We start from the raw sequence: 16,565 nt of genomic DNA on the forward strand, positions 1-16,565 counted from the left end.
TGACAGCCCTGACGGACGATGTGGCAAACATATGGCCCCACAACGATTTTCACTTGTCTGTGAGAAAAGTTTTTGAAATGTTCTAAAGTATCGAAACGACAGCAACGACACTTCAGTGTACTAGGATAAGAACACATGCTACTAATTAACCATCGAACTATCTTATTAAAAACGCACTAACGTTTGCTTGCAACATAAAAAAAACCTGCCAGGACTGAAATGAGTCACTTGTCTGTATTCACCACAGTACATGTTACCGAAACTCCCAGTTTACATTTCTGAAAGACTCAACTTGGCTAACATTAACGACTTTAGGCTTGTTATATTCCAACACTCAGAACGAAGGAAAAACAAATAAATTACGAGGTAAAAGTACAACACTCTCATATTACAACACCCGCCATTTTGTACCACGATCGCGGATTTGACATCGTCATAACAACCGCCTGCGTTTGGAAAGCGGCTAGCGGCTAACCAGTCTCCTAGTGAGGCATAGCACTAGGGCTCTTGCAGTGCTCCGCCTCGGTTTTGCAATAAACAGATTCAGGCGGACAAATTATCAACTATCTTTATCATTTCCCTTAGAACACGTATAATTAAGGATCGTCAAAGTTGTTAGGTTCACCTCTTGTTTCCAAAGGAATTTTCTTAGTTTGTCGTTGAGTTTTTCCCTCTTAATGGTTCAGGTTGTTGTTGTTGATTCTCGTTGCTGGGTTCTTGTCGCCAGGACTACCGTGACTATGGCGCCTCGTCCTCACCCGGGCAACTGTTGCTACCCACCCTGTCTTAGGCCCTCCCTCTTGTCCAATCTTATTGGCCAGACTTATGACATTACTAAAATGCCTCCTATGTCTATTGGACTATTTGTTTGTCGGTAAGTATCCTTTAGTCCTAGTCGTTCTCCACTTCTGTCTATCACCACCTTCATGTATACGCAATAGAAACACCTCCCCATCTATATAACAACTGGACATCCCTCCTGTCAGTCACATTGTTAACGCCTGAATATCATTAAGCATCAACATTACACAATTCAACACGACATAGTCCAGCCTGATTCATTTTAACAGGTTACCAGTGCTTTAAATAGGTAGGCCCACCATTTTACTTTTGTGTGTAGGCCTAGGCTACTTTGAGCTGTGAGACATTCATGGAAAAAAATACTCTCATGAGTAGCCTAGCCCCCTCAAAATTATACACATAATACCCCATAATGACAACTTAAAAAAAAGTTTGTTTGAAATTTTTTGCAAATTTATTTAAAAAAAACAACAACAACAAAATCACTTCAGCTCAAAATTGAGCTCGGGTTCATTCTGTTTCCACTGATCATCCTTGATATGTTTCTACAGCTTAATTGGAGTCCACCTGTGGTAAATTCAGTTGATCAGACATGATTTTCCCCTTGGGGATCGATAAAGTATCTATCTATCTCTATCTATCTATCTATCTATTTGGAAAGGCATACACCTGTATAAGGTCCCACAGTTAACAATGCATGTCAGACTGCAAAACAAACATGAAGTCGAAGGAATTGTTTGACCGCCAAGACAGGATTTTCTCGAGGCACAGATCTGGTGAAGGGTACAGAAAAAAAATCTGCTGCTTTAAAAGTCCCAATGAGCACAGTGGCCTCCATCATCTGTAAATTGAAGAAGTTTGGAACCACCAGGACTCAGAGCTGGCCGTCTCTCTAAACTGAGTGATCGGGGGAGAAGGGCTTTAGTTGGGGACGTAACCAATAACTCGATGGTCACTCTGACAGTTCCTCTGTGGAGAGAGAACCTTCCAGAAGGATGACCATTGCTGCAGAACTCCACCAATCAGGCCTGTATGGTAGAGTGGCCAGACGGGAGCCACTCCTTAGTAAAAGGCACAGTGATCCATACAATAAATTAATTTATGTGTAAATTTAGTGACTGTACACTAACTGGCCTGTAGATGGCCGGACACAGTTTTCTGTGAATATCTCGAGAGCCGTAGGGCCTAGGATGACCAAATTATTTTTGTATGTTGGTCTCCAGGGGCCATGGCAACACATATCCACTCATTTGAGGTATAGTGCCACCTAGTTAAAAATGAAAAGGCAAAAACAAGGCATTGTAATCACAGATATCTTTGGCTAACAGGTTCAAAACTGCATAGAATTTGAAGTGTAGGATCAGTATGACACCCTCTGAATGCATGCCAAGTTTTGTGGAATTCAGTTCATGAGGGGCCATATCAGCTACACACACAAAGCACACATATACCCTCATGCACCCACACACAGGCATGTGCACACTCACACGCACGCACACACACAGGCACGCACACATGCATGCACACACACACACACACACACATATAAAAACATACACACATGCAGCAAGCAGCCACACGCACACACACACACACACACACACAGAGATAAACACAGACACACACACACACACACACACACACACACACACACAGACACACACATCCCATTACCCCCCCCCCCCCACACACACACACACACACAGACACACTCACAAGCGAACCCACACACACACACACACACACACGCACAGACACACACACACACACACACAGAAGCACACACACACTATGCACACACTCATTTGCATACACAAAAGTAGGGGATGGAGATGGAGACAAATTGACAAGCGTGTTTTATTTTTGCGGAGAGAATGTGCAGGACTGGGCAGCGGCCATATTTTGTATATCTAGTTTTTAATAAATTTGCAAATAAATAAACATTTAAAAAAAAAAACTTTTTTTCATGTTGTCATTATGTGGTATTGTGTGTAGAATTTTGAGGAAAAAATGAATTGAATCCATTTTGGAATAAGGTAACGAAATGTGGAAAAAGTGAAGCGCTGTGAATACTTTCCGTATAAGTAAGTAAGTAGCTCACAACCAACTGCACTGTCATTGCAGTCCATTTTCTCCCTGTGGGTTTATTATTTCACAGCTTTTCCCAGTACATTGGATAAGCACCAGCATAGGAAGTCAAAGTGACTGGTAAATCAAATAGGCTATGACATGGTAATATGATATTCCGATAGCTATATGTCCCATCCCTCTAATCAAGATTCTGCTGCTGTTTTCAATAAGGTGACAGGTCCATCCACACCACAAAAGTTTCTTATCTTGTCGTATTGCTCCCTGTGACACAGCTTCTTTCCCCTACACTGTGACTTTAAAGGTATAATCTACATTTCTACTCTCATACACATTTTGTCACATCAGCTAATTGGCCCCATGGTCTTGTAGCTGTGCTTTAGATATAAACAACACAGTCCACAGTCCCGTAACAGACATTAGCACTAGCTCTAGCCGAGCCATAAACAATCCCCCAGTCAATACTTCAGGAGCACAGAAGTGAAGGATGTAATTTGATAGGCTGTTGAGCAGCAACATTTTGTACAGCAACCAAATCAGGGACTACATATTTAAGGTGCTGACTCCAATTTGAATTAGTGTTTTCCACAGACATAAAAGAGATCAAATGTCCCAAAGGTCATTGACATTTAGACATCTCTCACCATATTTGTCAGCCACGTGGACAGGTATTGTTACTAAACAGAACGCAGCCTCTCACAGCATTTGAAAATGCACTGAAATCCACGTCATACTATGACGTCTACAATTAACATTTTGACATCTGAACTGTTTTTGGCTCTCAAAGACAAAGAAATTAATAGATGTATCAATGCATTGAATCTCAGTGGCGTTTCACTGACATTTAGACAACAGTGTGTGAAAACCAAGGCCAAGGTAGAACCATACAGGGGTTGTGGGTTTGGTGAAAGAAAGGTCATTCATGATTAGATTAGGTTACCACTGGTTGTGACATCACTTCCACACAGATATGATGTCCAATTACAAAATCCCTCAGCCTGGCCATTGTCCATGGTAAAGGTCTTTTCTATCTCCACAAACTATATCCCGATGTGGATGCTAGCATAGGTCATCTCTTGATGATACTAATTCTATATAAAAAGGACTGAGGAGCTGCAAAGAAAATCATAACATCTTTGCCTACCTGAGAGAACAGAACATCAACAAGGTACCAAGAAAGACCCAGCATCCCTCCTGCCTGCCCTCAGCTTGCTCTCATAGATCTCAAGAGGAGCAGATTTTGCATGATACATGTAGACTAAGTTTCTTTTGCCCTTTTTTCTCTTAGGTTTTTCAAGTCCACTTCTACTAGCATCATGTGGAAAGCTGCCGCTCTGGCTGTTGGTCTGTTAATTGCACTGGTTGGCCCTTCCCAAGCCACAGAGGGGCACCCAATCTACGGAGTGAAACTGTGTGGTCGGGAGTTCATCAGGGCAGTCATCTTCACCTGTGGAGGCTCACGTTGGAAGCGATCTTTGGGCATGCCAGGTAAGATATCCACAGCGTAACCTATTACATTGTGTGTATCCATTTTGTCTAAAAAGCCAATTTTTAACTTGATGTCTACACGATCTTATTTAATATAAGTTTTAATATGAGTTTTTCATTTAATATGATTCATTTAATATATGAGATTAATGAGATGGATCTCGCTTTTTGTCTCTCTCTTATTGTCTTGTACTCTACGCCCCCCCTAATTGTTTAATAACAGGTGAGCTGGAAAACGAGCCTCTCTCCTCTCATGACACTGAAAGCACAGACAGATGGATCTCTGACCCAGCCACTGGAGCTTACAAACAGCACTTAGAGGCCGAGGCTCCGGCTTGGCCTGGCCAGAGTGAGGATGGAGGGGTGTTCAATCGCCAGGCACGCTCCCTCATCTCAGAAGAGGTGCTGGAAGCTCTGCGCACTTCAGATAGGAAAGGGCGGGACGTTGTAGTAGGGCTGTCCAATGCTTGTTGCAAATGGGGATGCAGCAAGAGTGAGATCAGCTCACTCTGTTGATGACATTCTTCCAGCCCTTTCTCACCATTTCCTTTTCTTTTGTCTCACAAAAATAGCCCAATGAAGTATTGTAGACTGTTACAAGATCAGAAGCCTGTGTTATCTCAGAAATGTCACCAACTTCTCTGAACCTTCTGTGAAATTCTACAATGAATATGCTAATAATCTGTATTGTATTACACTTGTCTCTAACTTATTAATAAAGACTTAATTTATGTTGACATAATCATTTGTAAGCGTTTAATTGAAAACAAAAAAAACAAACAAAACCAAAAAACCAAAACGGTCTCTTATATTACTGCCAAAAGAATTCGTCACACCCTACCCTCCAGCAACAAGTTCCATTTTGGGGACTTTGTCTCCATCTCCTGGTCATTATTGACAGCTCCTGTCACAAAGCTACCCATGTGAGAGTACAGCCATCATTGATTGGACAATCTCGAATTGGTGCGATTTACGGAAGCCGGGTAGGGCCATAGAGGATCACTTGCTTGTCTCACAGTCATACCTACGGAATAGAAGCTACAACCACCGGTGACTAAATAAGTCACAAATAAACACTGGTTTCAAGCAAAGACAAAGCGATCAGAAACACTGACAATCAGTACATTATCTATACAATCAGGAGACATTTTACGAGGAACGCATTAGTACGAAGATAAAGATCTTAGTGATTTGACAAATCGGTGATATCAGGTAAGTGCCTCTTTGGCGGCACTTTCAACATCTCAACTAGCGCTAGCTAGCTAGCTCGCTAGTCAGCTAGCAATAGCCAAGCGAGAAAGATGTCACGATTGAAACATAGACAGCGATGCAAACGACTATGATTCAAAATGCATTCATGTTTCTTCTTGTCCTTGTCGTTTATGTTTACAGTTATGTCACTAACTCGACGTTGCTTTTTATCCTTTTTGGCAATAATAACCAGACAGGGTGTATTGTTGTTAGCTAACGAAAACTGGGCCGTGTCGGCCTTGTCAGGCCAGGGAGTGTCGTGATGTCCATGCTTATGAGAAAGCTGCTGGAAAACTACCTAACCTTAGATGGTTGTCCTAGTGCGTGTCTTATTTTCGTCGAACTAGTCACTGTGAGATATTAGTTGCATATACAGTTGTACACATTGATTCGCTGTTTGTCATTCTGTGTAAGGTAGAATAGAATACAAGTCCTGCATGCAGCAAGCAGTGTGTAACGTTAGATAGTGGTTTAGACATAGCCGGGTAGCTACAATAAGCTAGCTAACTAGCCAGTGTTACCAATAACCTACTTATGTGCACAACATATCAAGTATGCTTGCGAATTAACTAGCTAATTTCGATCCTCTCTCAGGATTTGCAGAACTGCAGATTAGCGAGATCAGAGACGACATGTGGAGTCAGAGATGCAATGTAACGTTAGCCTTCCCAAATATTTCAGTTGACGACATTTCGCGGCGGTTTACGAGTGCCAGGACCTCTCAATCATAAGTTAGTTTGCAATCAACGTCACCTCAACGCATTATAATCTGTTACGATTGAGATCCATCAAAAGTATCATACCCCCCCCCCCCCTCCCCCCATCCCCCCATCCATACACAGATAGCGTTATCAAATGTAGTTATTAGTTAGTGTGTCGTTTTATTCATCCTGATAGTTTTGCCTGTTGCATCTCATTAGTTTTCATTTCTTGTAGAGGCCTTGTGTAGTTCACTCATCCGTCCCTTTCGTTTTTGTGCTTTGCTTTGTGTGTGTGGGTCTGTGTGTGTGCTCCTATGTCCCCTCTTGTGCATGTGCATGCTGGTGCACAGGATGGAGTGGCAGCCAGACGAACAGGGATTGCAGCAGGTGCTGCAGCTCCTGAAGGATTCTCAGTCTCCAGACACAGCCACACAGAGGGCTGTGCAAGAGGTATCCTTTAACAGTGCAACAAGTGTACTGATGTGATCTGAATGTGTCCCAAGCGAGTGTCACTGTGTAGTGTTCAGTTTGTAGTGTTTGTAGCAGACTTCCTTGACCATGTCCTCAGAAACTTGAGCAGCTGAACCAGTATCCTGACTTCAACAATTACCTGATCTTTGTCCTTACCAGTCTGAAGTCTGAAGGTAACCCCTTTAAGTCTCAATGTGTTCTGTTTACAAGTCACCTCAGCAGAAATATGTACTCTTTGACAGTTAAATTAGTGTTGCTTCTTCACTCACTCACTCCCACTCTCCCTGCTGTTCAGATGAGCCCACTCGTTCCCTCAGCGGTCTTATCCTGAAGAACAATGTGAAGGCTCACTACCAGAACTTTCCACCTACCGTGGCAGATTTCATCAAGCGGGAGTGTCTGAACAACATTGGTGATCCGTCCCCACTCATCCGAGCTACTATTGGTAAATGTGGATGAAACGGCTGTGTTATGGTTTAATGCTTGCACATGCGTGCTTGAAATTGTGTGTTGATAAGTGTTTTGAATCTCGTAGGTATCCTGATCACTACCATCGCCTCCAAGGGGGAGCTGCAGACATGGCCTGAGCTGCTGCCTCAGCTGTGCAACCTGCTCAACTCTGAGGACTACAATACCTGTGAGGTCAGCCCTCAGCCCTCAACTCTCTTCATAACTTCTGCTCTGCTAGTCTGCTTCTTCTCTTTCCTGTGTGTGTGTGTGTGTGTGTGTGTGAGTGTGTGAGGTGATCGCTGTCTATCTGGCGCGGTGGTTTGGTTTTTGACTATCTCTATGTGGTGCAGGGCTCTTTCGGTGCACTGCAGAAGATCTGTGAGGACTCCTCTGAGCTGCTGGACAGTGATGCACTCAACCGGCCCCTCAACATCATGATTCCAAAGTTCTTGCAGTTCTTTAAACACTACAGCCCCAAGATCAGGTTTGTGCAACAACACTGCATGGAGCTGATGACGAGCAGAAGCCAACTGTTCTGCATTGTACAACCAATGTAAGGAACACTGTGTACATCACAGGACATGGATATGATGAGTTGTGTGCTTCTCCCCCCCCCCCCTCAGATCTCACGCCGTCGCATGTGTTAATCAGTTCATTATCAGCCGAGCCCAGGCTCTCATGGACAATATCGACACCTTCATCGAGGTGAGAACACCGTCTCACGGCTGCTCTCGGGCTGTCGCCCTCCCTCGGCAGCATCCTGGCTTCTGATTGAGTGCCCGTCTCGGCGGCTAATCGTTCTCTGTGTCTGTAGAGTCTTTTTGCGCTGGCTGGTGATGAAGACTCTGAGGTGAGGAAGAACGTGTGCCGGGCGCTGGTGATGCTGCTTGAGGTCCGCATCGACAGGCTCATCCCCCACATGCACAGCATCATCCAGGTGAGAGTCCCACATCTACCTGCCTTAGGCGGGGATTACATTGGCCTGCGGCAAGCGGCAGGTTTCCTATTGTTCTCTATGGTTCGGCAGCGGAACGGTAGCAGCGCTAGCGTTGAACAAGCTGAGCGTTGAACTTGGTTCAAAGTGCAACGCGAGCGTACTTAATTGTCAGTTTAGGCAAACCGTTTGTGTTACTTAGGAAGGAGATAGAACTTATTATGGTCTGAGCGTTGCGTTACGCTTGCCACTGCTGCTTGCCGCTGGCCAGTGTGATCCAGTGTGAGCTGGCCAGTCCCTAAATGTTCCCCTGTGGTCATCTGACCTGTGTGGCTATCCTCTTCCTCTCAGTACATGCTGCAGCGCACGCAGGACCCTGATGAGAACGTGGCTCTGGAAGCGTGTGAGTTCTGGCTCACTCTCGCTGAACAGCCCATCTGTAAGGAGGCGTTGTCAGGCCATCTTGTCCAGTGAGTAGACCACACCTCAACCACCTTGTCTATCTCTTGTTTCACATTTACCTCTGCGAATTCAGCTTTAACAGCCAATCAGATCAGATGACTGTCGTGCTCTAAGAGAAGATCAATTATTTTTATGAGCTGAATACGTTATTGTCTGAGATGAAATATACTTGTTCTCAATATTAACAATTTCAAATGAACCTATTTAATTGTCTAAAGTCCGACACGGCTTTTTTTTTTTCTCTGGAGGATCCCAAAGTGTCAGTTTAAATAACTTGTTAATGCGATGTGTCTTTCTTGACAGACTCATTCCTATCCTGGTGAATGGAATGAAGTATTCTGAGATCGACATCATCCTTCTGAAGGTGAGCTGAAGACCAGAGGTGCCCGCTCTCCCTTAGCTCCTCTCTCTGGGTCCTAACACTCCCTTGCAACATGGCTTCTCTGCCTGCTGTGTTTTCCGTCCTGCTGACCATGTGTGTGATGTGTGCTTTGGAAAGGGCGATGTGGAGGAAGACGAGACGGTGCCGGACAGCGAGCAGGACATAAAGCCGCGCTTTCACAAGTCGCGCACCATCACCCTGCAGCACGAGGGAGGGGAAGGGGAGGAGGGCGAGGACATCGACGAAGATGAGGACGATGACGACGACACGCTGTCTGACTGGAACCTGCGTAAGTCCTCCTGAGACAGGCCTGTCATCAGTGAGGATCTTACCGGCCAGTAACTAACTGGTTGGGAGCTGAAAATGTATTTCTTCATTCCGCACTGGCAATTCTTTAACAGAGACACAGAGCAAATCCAGAGCAAATCCTTTAGCCATTTAGCCAGGTCCTTGTTAACCTCTGTGTAAATGACCCAAGTGTATTCCTCATGACCATGTTTATCAACTTTGCTAAAAAAGCTGTCATACCAAATTCTCACTAGTGTGAAAACTCATTGGTCTGTCTAAGCTGGTATAGTTTGGATAGTACTCTGTTAGCCTGGTTTGGGATGGGGGGGGGGGGGGTGGGTAATTCATAGATTCCTCCTGTTGAGTGACATGCTGTTCTGTGTGTGTGTGCAGGTAAGTGCTCGGCGGCGGCCCTTGATGTGTTGGCTAACGTGTTCCGTGATGAGCTGCTGCCCCACCTGCTGCCCCTGCTGAAGGGCCTGCTCTTCCACCCTGACTGGGTCATCAAGGAGTCCGGCATCCTGGTCCTGGGGGCCATCGCAGAGGGTACGATGTGTGTTTCTCATTCCGCATTCACACTGAAATCACCAGTGGTGGCTCCACATGTCTTTGATCCTGTATGCAGTGAGGTAGTAATGGTCCGCCATGTGCTTGCAGGGTGTATGCAGGGCATGGTCCCATATCTGCCGGAGCTCATTCCCCACCTGATCATCTGTCTGTGTGATAAGAAAGCCCTCGTGCGCTCCATCGCCTGCTGGACGCTCAGCCGCTACGCCCACTGGGTGGTCAGCCAGCCCCCGGACGCCCACCTCAAGCCCCTGATGACCGAGCTGCTCAAACGCATCTTGGACGGGAACAAAAGGGTCCAAGAGGCTGCTTGCAGGTGTGTGTGCGAGCGTTGTGCGAGCGTTGTGCGAGCGTTGTGTGAGGGTTGTGTGAACATTGTGTGAGCGGGCACATGTTGGTGTTACAACAGACAGACCCTGACTTGGGCAGCCCTACTGATTGACCCATTGTGTTGTGTCCAGTGCGTTTGCCACCCTAGAGGAGGAGGCCTGCACAGAGCTGGTGCCCTACCTCAGCTTCATCCTGGACACGCTGGTGTTTGCCTTTGGGAAGTACCAGCACAAGAACCTGCTCATCCTCTACGATGCCATCGGAACGCTGGCCGACTCTGTGGGCCACCACCTCAACCAGCCGGTACGAGCACACTGCAAACCCGCTCACTCTCAATAGAATATGGTAGTGCCTCACAAACCCGCTCACTCTCAATAGAATATGGTAGTGCCTCACAAACCCGCTCACTCTCAATAGAATATGGTAGTGCCTCACAAACCCGCTCACTCTCAATAGAATATGGTAGTGCCCATGTGTTTTTGTGGCCACTAGCTTCGTGCTGCATCTCACACATTGAAGCAGGCGTGGACTGGCCGCTGGGGCGGTTGGGGAGTTTCCTGGGCGACCGCGGCCTTTTGAAGGCTGGTGTTCATGCTCAGATGGACATTATTCTATACACAGGCAGCGGCATGGCTGGTGTACATGTGATGCGTGATAGCAACAAGACGTTCCAACTGCATTAGAAGTGCCCTGGAAAAGGAGCACTACTCTGGACAAGCTCTCCACATATGACAAATATGAAAAAGATTCTTCCAGTTGTGCTTCCTCTAGTCAGAGAAATGCAAGAAGATGGCACTATTTTTCAATGATCTAATGGCTAATGAAATATGCAGATATTATCACATGATATGATCACATGGTATGATGTCAGACGTGGGGAGCCTAGCCTAGACTCAAATGTGGCGTCTTATATTGAGGCCGCTTGACAGGAATTTCCTGCGCTGCTTTTTGTTGCCGATCCGCCCCTGTTTTGAACTCTTTGGTGAGCGGTTTGGAAATAGTTCCACGCAGGCCAGGCACTGCTCTCTGATGAGTTCTGCACGTGTAGTAATGTGCTGCTGATTAATGTGATGCGCTGTTGCCCTCCTTTTCCTCCCCAAACTCTACTGGCTGCTCTCCTCCCGTTCTGCACGGCCTTCTCTCTCTCACACACACTGTATGTAGAAGAGATTTTCAAAAGCTGCACCGCCTGGTAATAAACTAAAGCAAATGGATGCTGACCTAGTGATTCACCCTACGTGTTACGCCTGCAGTTCTGTGGAGAAAACCTACCAGCGATTTTGAATAGTCAACGCGACAGGTGTGACGGCTTGCCCCACAATCACCAATGAACTCATTTGGGTTAGATCTTAATGCTAGTTCAGCTCCAGTAAAGCAGACATGTGATGTGAGATGTGATGTGAGATGTGATGTGAGATGTGATGTGAGATGTGATGTGAGATGTGATGTGAGATGTGATGTGAGATGTGATGTGAGATGTGATGTGATGTGAGATGTGATGTGAGATGTGATGTGAGATGTGAGATGTGATGTGATGTGAGATGTGATGTGAGATGTGATGTGAGATGTGATGTGAGATGTGATGTGAGATGTGATGTGAGATGTGATGTGAGATGTGATGTGATGTGAGATGTGATGTGAGATGTGATGTGAGATGTGAGATGTGATGTGAGATGTGATGTGATGTGAGATGTGATGTGAGATGTGATGTGAGATGTGATGTGAGATGTGATGTGAGATGTGATGTGAGATGTGATGTGAGATGTGATGTGAGATGTGATGTGAGATGTGATGTGAGATGTGATGTGATGTGAGATGTGATGTGATGTGAGATGTGATGTGAGATGTGATGTGAGATGTGATGTGAGATGTGATGTGATGTGAAATGTGATGTGAGATGTGATGTGAGATGTGATGTGAGATGTGAGATGTGATGTGAGATGTGATGTGAGATGTGATGTGAGATGTGAGATGTGATGTGAGATGTGATGTGAGATGTGAGATGTGATGTGAGATGTGATGTGATGTGAGATGTGATGTGAGATGTGAGATGTGATGTGAGATGTGATGTGAGATGTGATGTGAGATGTGATGTGAGATGTGATGTGAGATGTGATGTGATGTGATGTGAAATGTTCATGTACGTAACTCCGTCTCTCTCTCTCTGCTTGCAGGAGTACATCCAGAAGCTGATGCCCCCCCTCATTCAGAAGTGGAATGAGCTGAAGGATGAAGATAAGGATCTCTTCCCCCTGCTCGAGGTGACATGCACATTGGCATTGGTGGCTGGGGCTTTTCAGTTGCTTTGATGAGTTTTTATCAGTTTGATATTAAACACCTTTGCCCACTCTGACATATTTTCATAACTATTAACATACAGGCCTAGCAATGGAGAAAAATGCTAAGATGTTATGTTCTCTTCCCATCTGACACCTGTGTCTCTGCTGCCCTCTAGTGTCTGTCGTCTGTGGCGACAGCGCTGCAGAGTGGCTTCCTGCCCTACTGTGAGCCTGTGTACCAGCGCTGCGTCACCCTCGTGCAGAAGACTCTGGCCCAGGCCATGGTGAGTGCACACACAGACACGTGGCATCGATAAACACTCCTCAGCGCTTAGGATGGGTCATTACATGCACTTGGATCTGCTGTTGGGATACTGCTGTTGGGATACTGCTGTTCCTCAGTCCGGTCAACTGACCCTCGTTCGGTTCTGCCCTCAGATGTACAGTCAGCAGCCTGACCAGTATGAGGCCCCGGATAAGGACTTCATGATCGTGGCTCTGGACCTGCTCAGTGGCCTGGCCGAGGGCTTGGGTGGACACGTGGACCAGCTCGTTGCCCGCAGCAACATCATGACCCTGCTCTTCCAGTGCATGCAGGTAGGCATATGTCTTTATGAGGACTGTCCACTAACATGGTGTGTGAATCATCATGTGTTACTATTCTGCAAGCAATATTCCATTTTTGGTGTTGTGGTGCGCACACAGGACACCATGCCGGAGGTCAGGCAGAGCTCCTTTGCTTTGCTGGGTGATCTGACCAAGGCCTGCTTCCCTCATGTCAAGCCCTGCATTGGTATGTATCCCCCACACACAGAGAACTCCCTTTAGCACCCTTGAATAGGTTCTCTCCCCTCATTAAGTCGTGTGTGTGTGCGTGTGCGTGTGCGTGTATGTGCGTGTGTGTGTGTGTGCGTGTTGATCCCCCAGCTGAGTTTATGCCCATACTTGGGACTAATCTGAATCCTGAGTTCATCTCTGTGTGCAACAACGCCACCTGGGCCATCGGAGAGATCTGCATGCAGATGGGTGAGTCAGAGTGCCCCATGAAGGCCACTGCATCACTCCCGGGCTGTGGGAAAACATTCATCTTTAGGATCAGAATAAGAATTGAGCACCATGTTAATACATACAACAATGTTTGATGTTGACTTCATGGGAATGCTGATTTTTGTTGTGTGTGTGTGTGTCAGGTGTGGAGATGCAGCCTTATGTGCCTCTGGTTCTCAACCCTCTTGTGGAGATTATCAATAGACCCAATACTCCCAAGACCCTCCTGGAGAACACTGGTATGGCCGTCCGCTCTGTTGACTCTGTGTGAACATGTCCAGGTGTGTCCCCACTGGCGTCTGACCCCTGTGTCTCTCCACAGCCATCACCATCGGCCGCCTGGGCTACGTCTGCCCACAGGAAGTCGCTCCCATGCTACAGCAGTTCATCCGGCCCTGGTGAGGATCTCTCAGACATCATAAGCATATAAGCATATCATGGGCAGCCGTGGCCTACTGGTTAGCGCTTCGGACTTGTAACCGGAGGGTTGCCGGTTCGAACCCCGACCAGTAGGCACGGCTTGCCCTTGAGGAAGACACCTAAGACACCTCACTGCTCCCCGAGCGCCGCTGTTGTTGCAGGCAGCTCACTGCCCCGGGATTAGTGTTCTTCACCTCACAGTGAACTCACTGTGTGCTGAGTATGTATACGGATTGGGATAAATGTAGAGACCAAATTTCCCTCACGGGATCAAAAGAGTATATATACTTATACTTATAAGCTAACTCTCTCTCTCTCTCTCTCTCTCTCTCTCTCTCTCTCTCTCTCTCTCGAAATTCATTATTTCTACATGAAGGCAGCTAGCTCTTTATTAAGTTAGCATGGCTTCTGTGTGTTTCCGTAGGTGCACATCATTACGTAACATCCGTGACAATGAGGAGAAGGACTCCGCCTTCCGGGGAATCTGTGTTATGATTGGTGTGAACCCTGGAGGGGTGGTGCAGGTAAGAGGACTGACTGGCAGGGTGGGTGGGTGCTGCAAGTGTTGGAAAGTTTCCCATTTGTAATGTTTGCTAACGAAACTGACAATGAACTCAACTAGGGTTAACGACAGCACTGTTGATTTGCAGGATTTTATTTTCTTCTGTGATGCTGTGGCCTCCTGGGTGAACCCTAAAGAAGACCTACGGGACATGTTCTATAAGGTACCACATGGCAGGACATGTTCTATAAGGTACCACATGGCGGGACATGTTCTATAAGGTACTACATGGCGGGACATGTTCTATAAGGTACCACCTACGGGACATGTTCTATAAGGTACCACCTACGGGACATGTTCTATAAGGTACTACATGGCGGGACATGTTCTATAAGGTACCACCTACGGGACATGTTCTATAAGGTACCACCTACGGGACATGTTCTATAAGGTACCACCTACGGGACATGTTCTATAAGGTACCACCTACGGTACATGTTTTATAAGGTACCACATGACGGCACATGTTCTATAAGGTACCACCTATGGGACATGTTCTATAAGGTACCACATGACTGGACATGTTCTATAAGGTACCACCGTTAACGACGTACATGTTCTATAAGGTACCACATGAGTGGCCATGTAGCCATGCAGTCAGCTGGCCCGTAGGCAGAACATCAACAATACACCTGAATAAAAACCTGATTCTGTGAAAAGCCTGTATTTTATGGCTGGCAGGGATTGAATGTGTTCTCTCAAAATAGAGGATGCTGGAGAAACACTGTAAATACATGATGAATGACGTCATTAGCTTATTAGTGTGTACACAGTGGTTTATTTACACCAATTGTTTTGTCTGTGTGTGTGTGTGTGTGTAGATCCTACACAGCTTCAAGGAACAGGTGGGAGAGGAAAACTGGCAACAGTTTTCCGAGCAGTTCCCCCCCATCCTGAAGGAGAGGCTGGCTGCCTGCTACGGCGTCTAGATGCTCTCTCACCCCGCCGGCACGGGAAGCTTGTGTCAGGTACCTGTGCAGCTTTGTGCTTTTTTCATTCAGAGTTTCTCAGTGCCTCAATCATGTGAAGTAGCTCTGTTCCACTTTTCTTCATATTTGATTGGTATATGAAGTGGTCATGCAATGGAGCTTAATGTGGGGTATCAGACACATTTGAATTACATTCCAGTCTTGCCTTACTTATTGAGAATTCTTCAATCTGCCTGCCATCTGTTTGCACTCATTTGCTAAGACCTGACCTATTTCCTCTTTCAGATTTAACCTTTAGGAGGGTTACCGGGGGAAACTCATCCATCTGTGTATTGCACTGCCCTGATTGTGGGGGAGAGGGACGTGATTGGCCGCTCCACCTGACGGACAGACCCCACACCCTATGTGTGTCCATGTGGGTGGGTGGGTGGGAGGGGGGAGGGGACTCCTCTAGATAACTGTGGAAAGCACCCATTACGGGGAACTAAAACGTAGGGAAAGACAAAATGTAGGGAAAGAAGACGAGAGAGGGAGGGAGGGAGGTTTAGGCAAGCTTGTTTAAAATAAAGCAGGAATCCGCCTGTGCTGGGACAGCAAACGCAAACATTTTTAAAACAACCCATAAGAGATGACATGCTCACATACAAATCGTGAAATAGAACACAATAGAAAAAACAGGTATGCATAAATCATTTAGGTATTGATGCAAGCACATACTAAATCAGGCCAACCAGAATCAAGCATAGACACTTGCAGTAACAAGTATCATGCAGTGGAAGGCGCTGTCTTAATGTTAAACCAATCCTGTTGCAGGGGAGAGACTTGCCGTGAGGTAGAAGTGTGTGTATTTGTGTGTACAAACACTTACATGCATATGGAAGGGCAAAAAGAGAGGAAAGTTTAGTATTGTCTCTTTTTTTGGGAGGGAATCAAAGAAAGTGAGGGAGGGGGATTCAAGGGCTCTGTATGAGGATCACCTCATCATCTGGACTTGGGACTGGTTCACCATGCTCTCTCTTCTCCTTCTTTCACTCTTCTCTCTGCACATACTCCAGGAGCACATTCGTTTCTTTGGCCCTCTGGGATTCAACATGCCATGAGTGGTTAGTTTTCTC

At 46.2% G+C, this 16,565-nt stretch overlaps 3 protein-coding genes and 1 long non-coding RNA gene across 6 annotated transcripts in view; 2 read left to right on the plus strand and 2 right to left on the minus strand.

The window, feature by feature from the left end:
• The window catches only part of rfx1b (regulatory factor X, 1b (influences HLA class II expression)), a 19,739-nt gene extending 18,971 nt beyond the window's left edge, over positions 1 to 768 (minus strand). For all 3 annotated transcript variants that reach the window (XR_006034374.1, XM_042105558.1, XM_042105557.1), the window contains exon 1: positions 626 to 768. The gene's annotated coding sequence lies outside the window, so the exon portion shown is untranslated. The remainder of the gene's footprint in view (positions 1 to 625) is intronic.
• The window catches only part of LOC121719794, a 27,232-nt gene extending 12,930 nt beyond the window's left edge, over positions 1 to 14,302 (minus strand). The window contains exon 1 of the long non-coding RNA XR_006034375.1: positions 14,266 to 14,302. This is a non-coding gene — a long non-coding RNA (uncharacterized LOC121719794). The remainder of the gene's footprint in view (positions 1 to 14,265) is intronic.
• Positions 3,947 to 5,119, plus strand: rln3b (relaxin 3b). The gene is made up of 3 exons (XM_042105564.1): positions 3,947 to 4,057; positions 4,178 to 4,377; positions 4,601 to 5,119. Exons 2-3 carry the CDS (start codon positions 4,206 to 4,208, stop codon positions 4,891 to 4,893), a joined length of 465 nt encoding a protein of 154 aa, XP_041961498.1. The 5' UTR covers positions 3,947 to 4,057; positions 4,178 to 4,205; the 3' UTR covers positions 4,894 to 5,119.
• On the plus strand, positions 5,366 to 15,873 carry LOC121719789 (transportin-2). The gene is made up of 25 exons (XM_042105559.1): positions 5,366 to 5,589; positions 6,680 to 6,779; positions 6,898 to 6,973; positions 7,096 to 7,245; positions 7,336 to 7,442; positions 7,601 to 7,734; positions 7,874 to 7,955; positions 8,065 to 8,187; positions 8,536 to 8,654; positions 8,950 to 9,010; positions 9,146 to 9,317; positions 9,710 to 9,862; positions 9,974 to 10,199; positions 10,345 to 10,516; positions 12,388 to 12,474; positions 12,669 to 12,776; positions 12,931 to 13,089; positions 13,198 to 13,285; positions 13,420 to 13,518; positions 13,683 to 13,778; positions 13,862 to 13,937; positions 14,384 to 14,483; positions 14,610 to 14,684; positions 15,343 to 15,489; positions 15,736 to 15,873. The coding sequence occupies exons 2-24, from the start codon at positions 6,681 to 6,683 to the stop codon at positions 15,448 to 15,450; spliced, it is 2,670 nt and encodes an 889-aa protein (XP_041961493.1). The 5' UTR covers positions 5,366 to 5,589; position 6,680; the 3' UTR covers positions 15,451 to 15,489; positions 15,736 to 15,873.
• Positions 15,874 to 16,565: the final 692 nt, after the last annotated feature.

This window comes from Alosa sapidissima, chromosome 9 (assembly GCF_018492685.1).
Source record: "Alosa sapidissima isolate fAloSap1 chromosome 9, fAloSap1.pri, whole genome shotgun sequence".
Classification (NCBI taxonomy): Eukaryota; Metazoa; Chordata; class Actinopteri; order Clupeiformes; family Clupeidae; genus Alosa; species Alosa sapidissima.

Bases quoted from the DNA above. Each gene is read 5' to 3' on its own strand.
- rln3b (XM_042105564.1), top strand. From the start codon at position 4,206: ATGTGGAAAGCTGCCGCTCTGGCTGTTGGTCTGTTAATTGCACTGGTT. The intron at 4,378-4,600 runs GTAAGATATCCA...GTTTAATAACAG, and splicing joins GCGATCTTTGGGCATGCCAG to GTGAGCTGGAAAACGAGCCT.
- LOC121719789 (XM_042105559.1), top strand. From the start codon at position 6,681: ATGGAGTGGCAGCCAGACGAACAGGGATTGCAGCAGGTGCTGCAGCTC. The intron at 9,318-9,709 runs GTAAGTCCTCCT...GTGTGTGTGCAG, and splicing joins GCTGTCTGACTGGAACCTGC to GTAAGTGCTCGGCGGCGGCC. The intron at 13,779-13,861 runs GTATGGCCGTCC...GTCTCTCCACAG, and splicing joins GACCCTCCTGGAGAACACTG to CCATCACCATCGGCCGCCTG.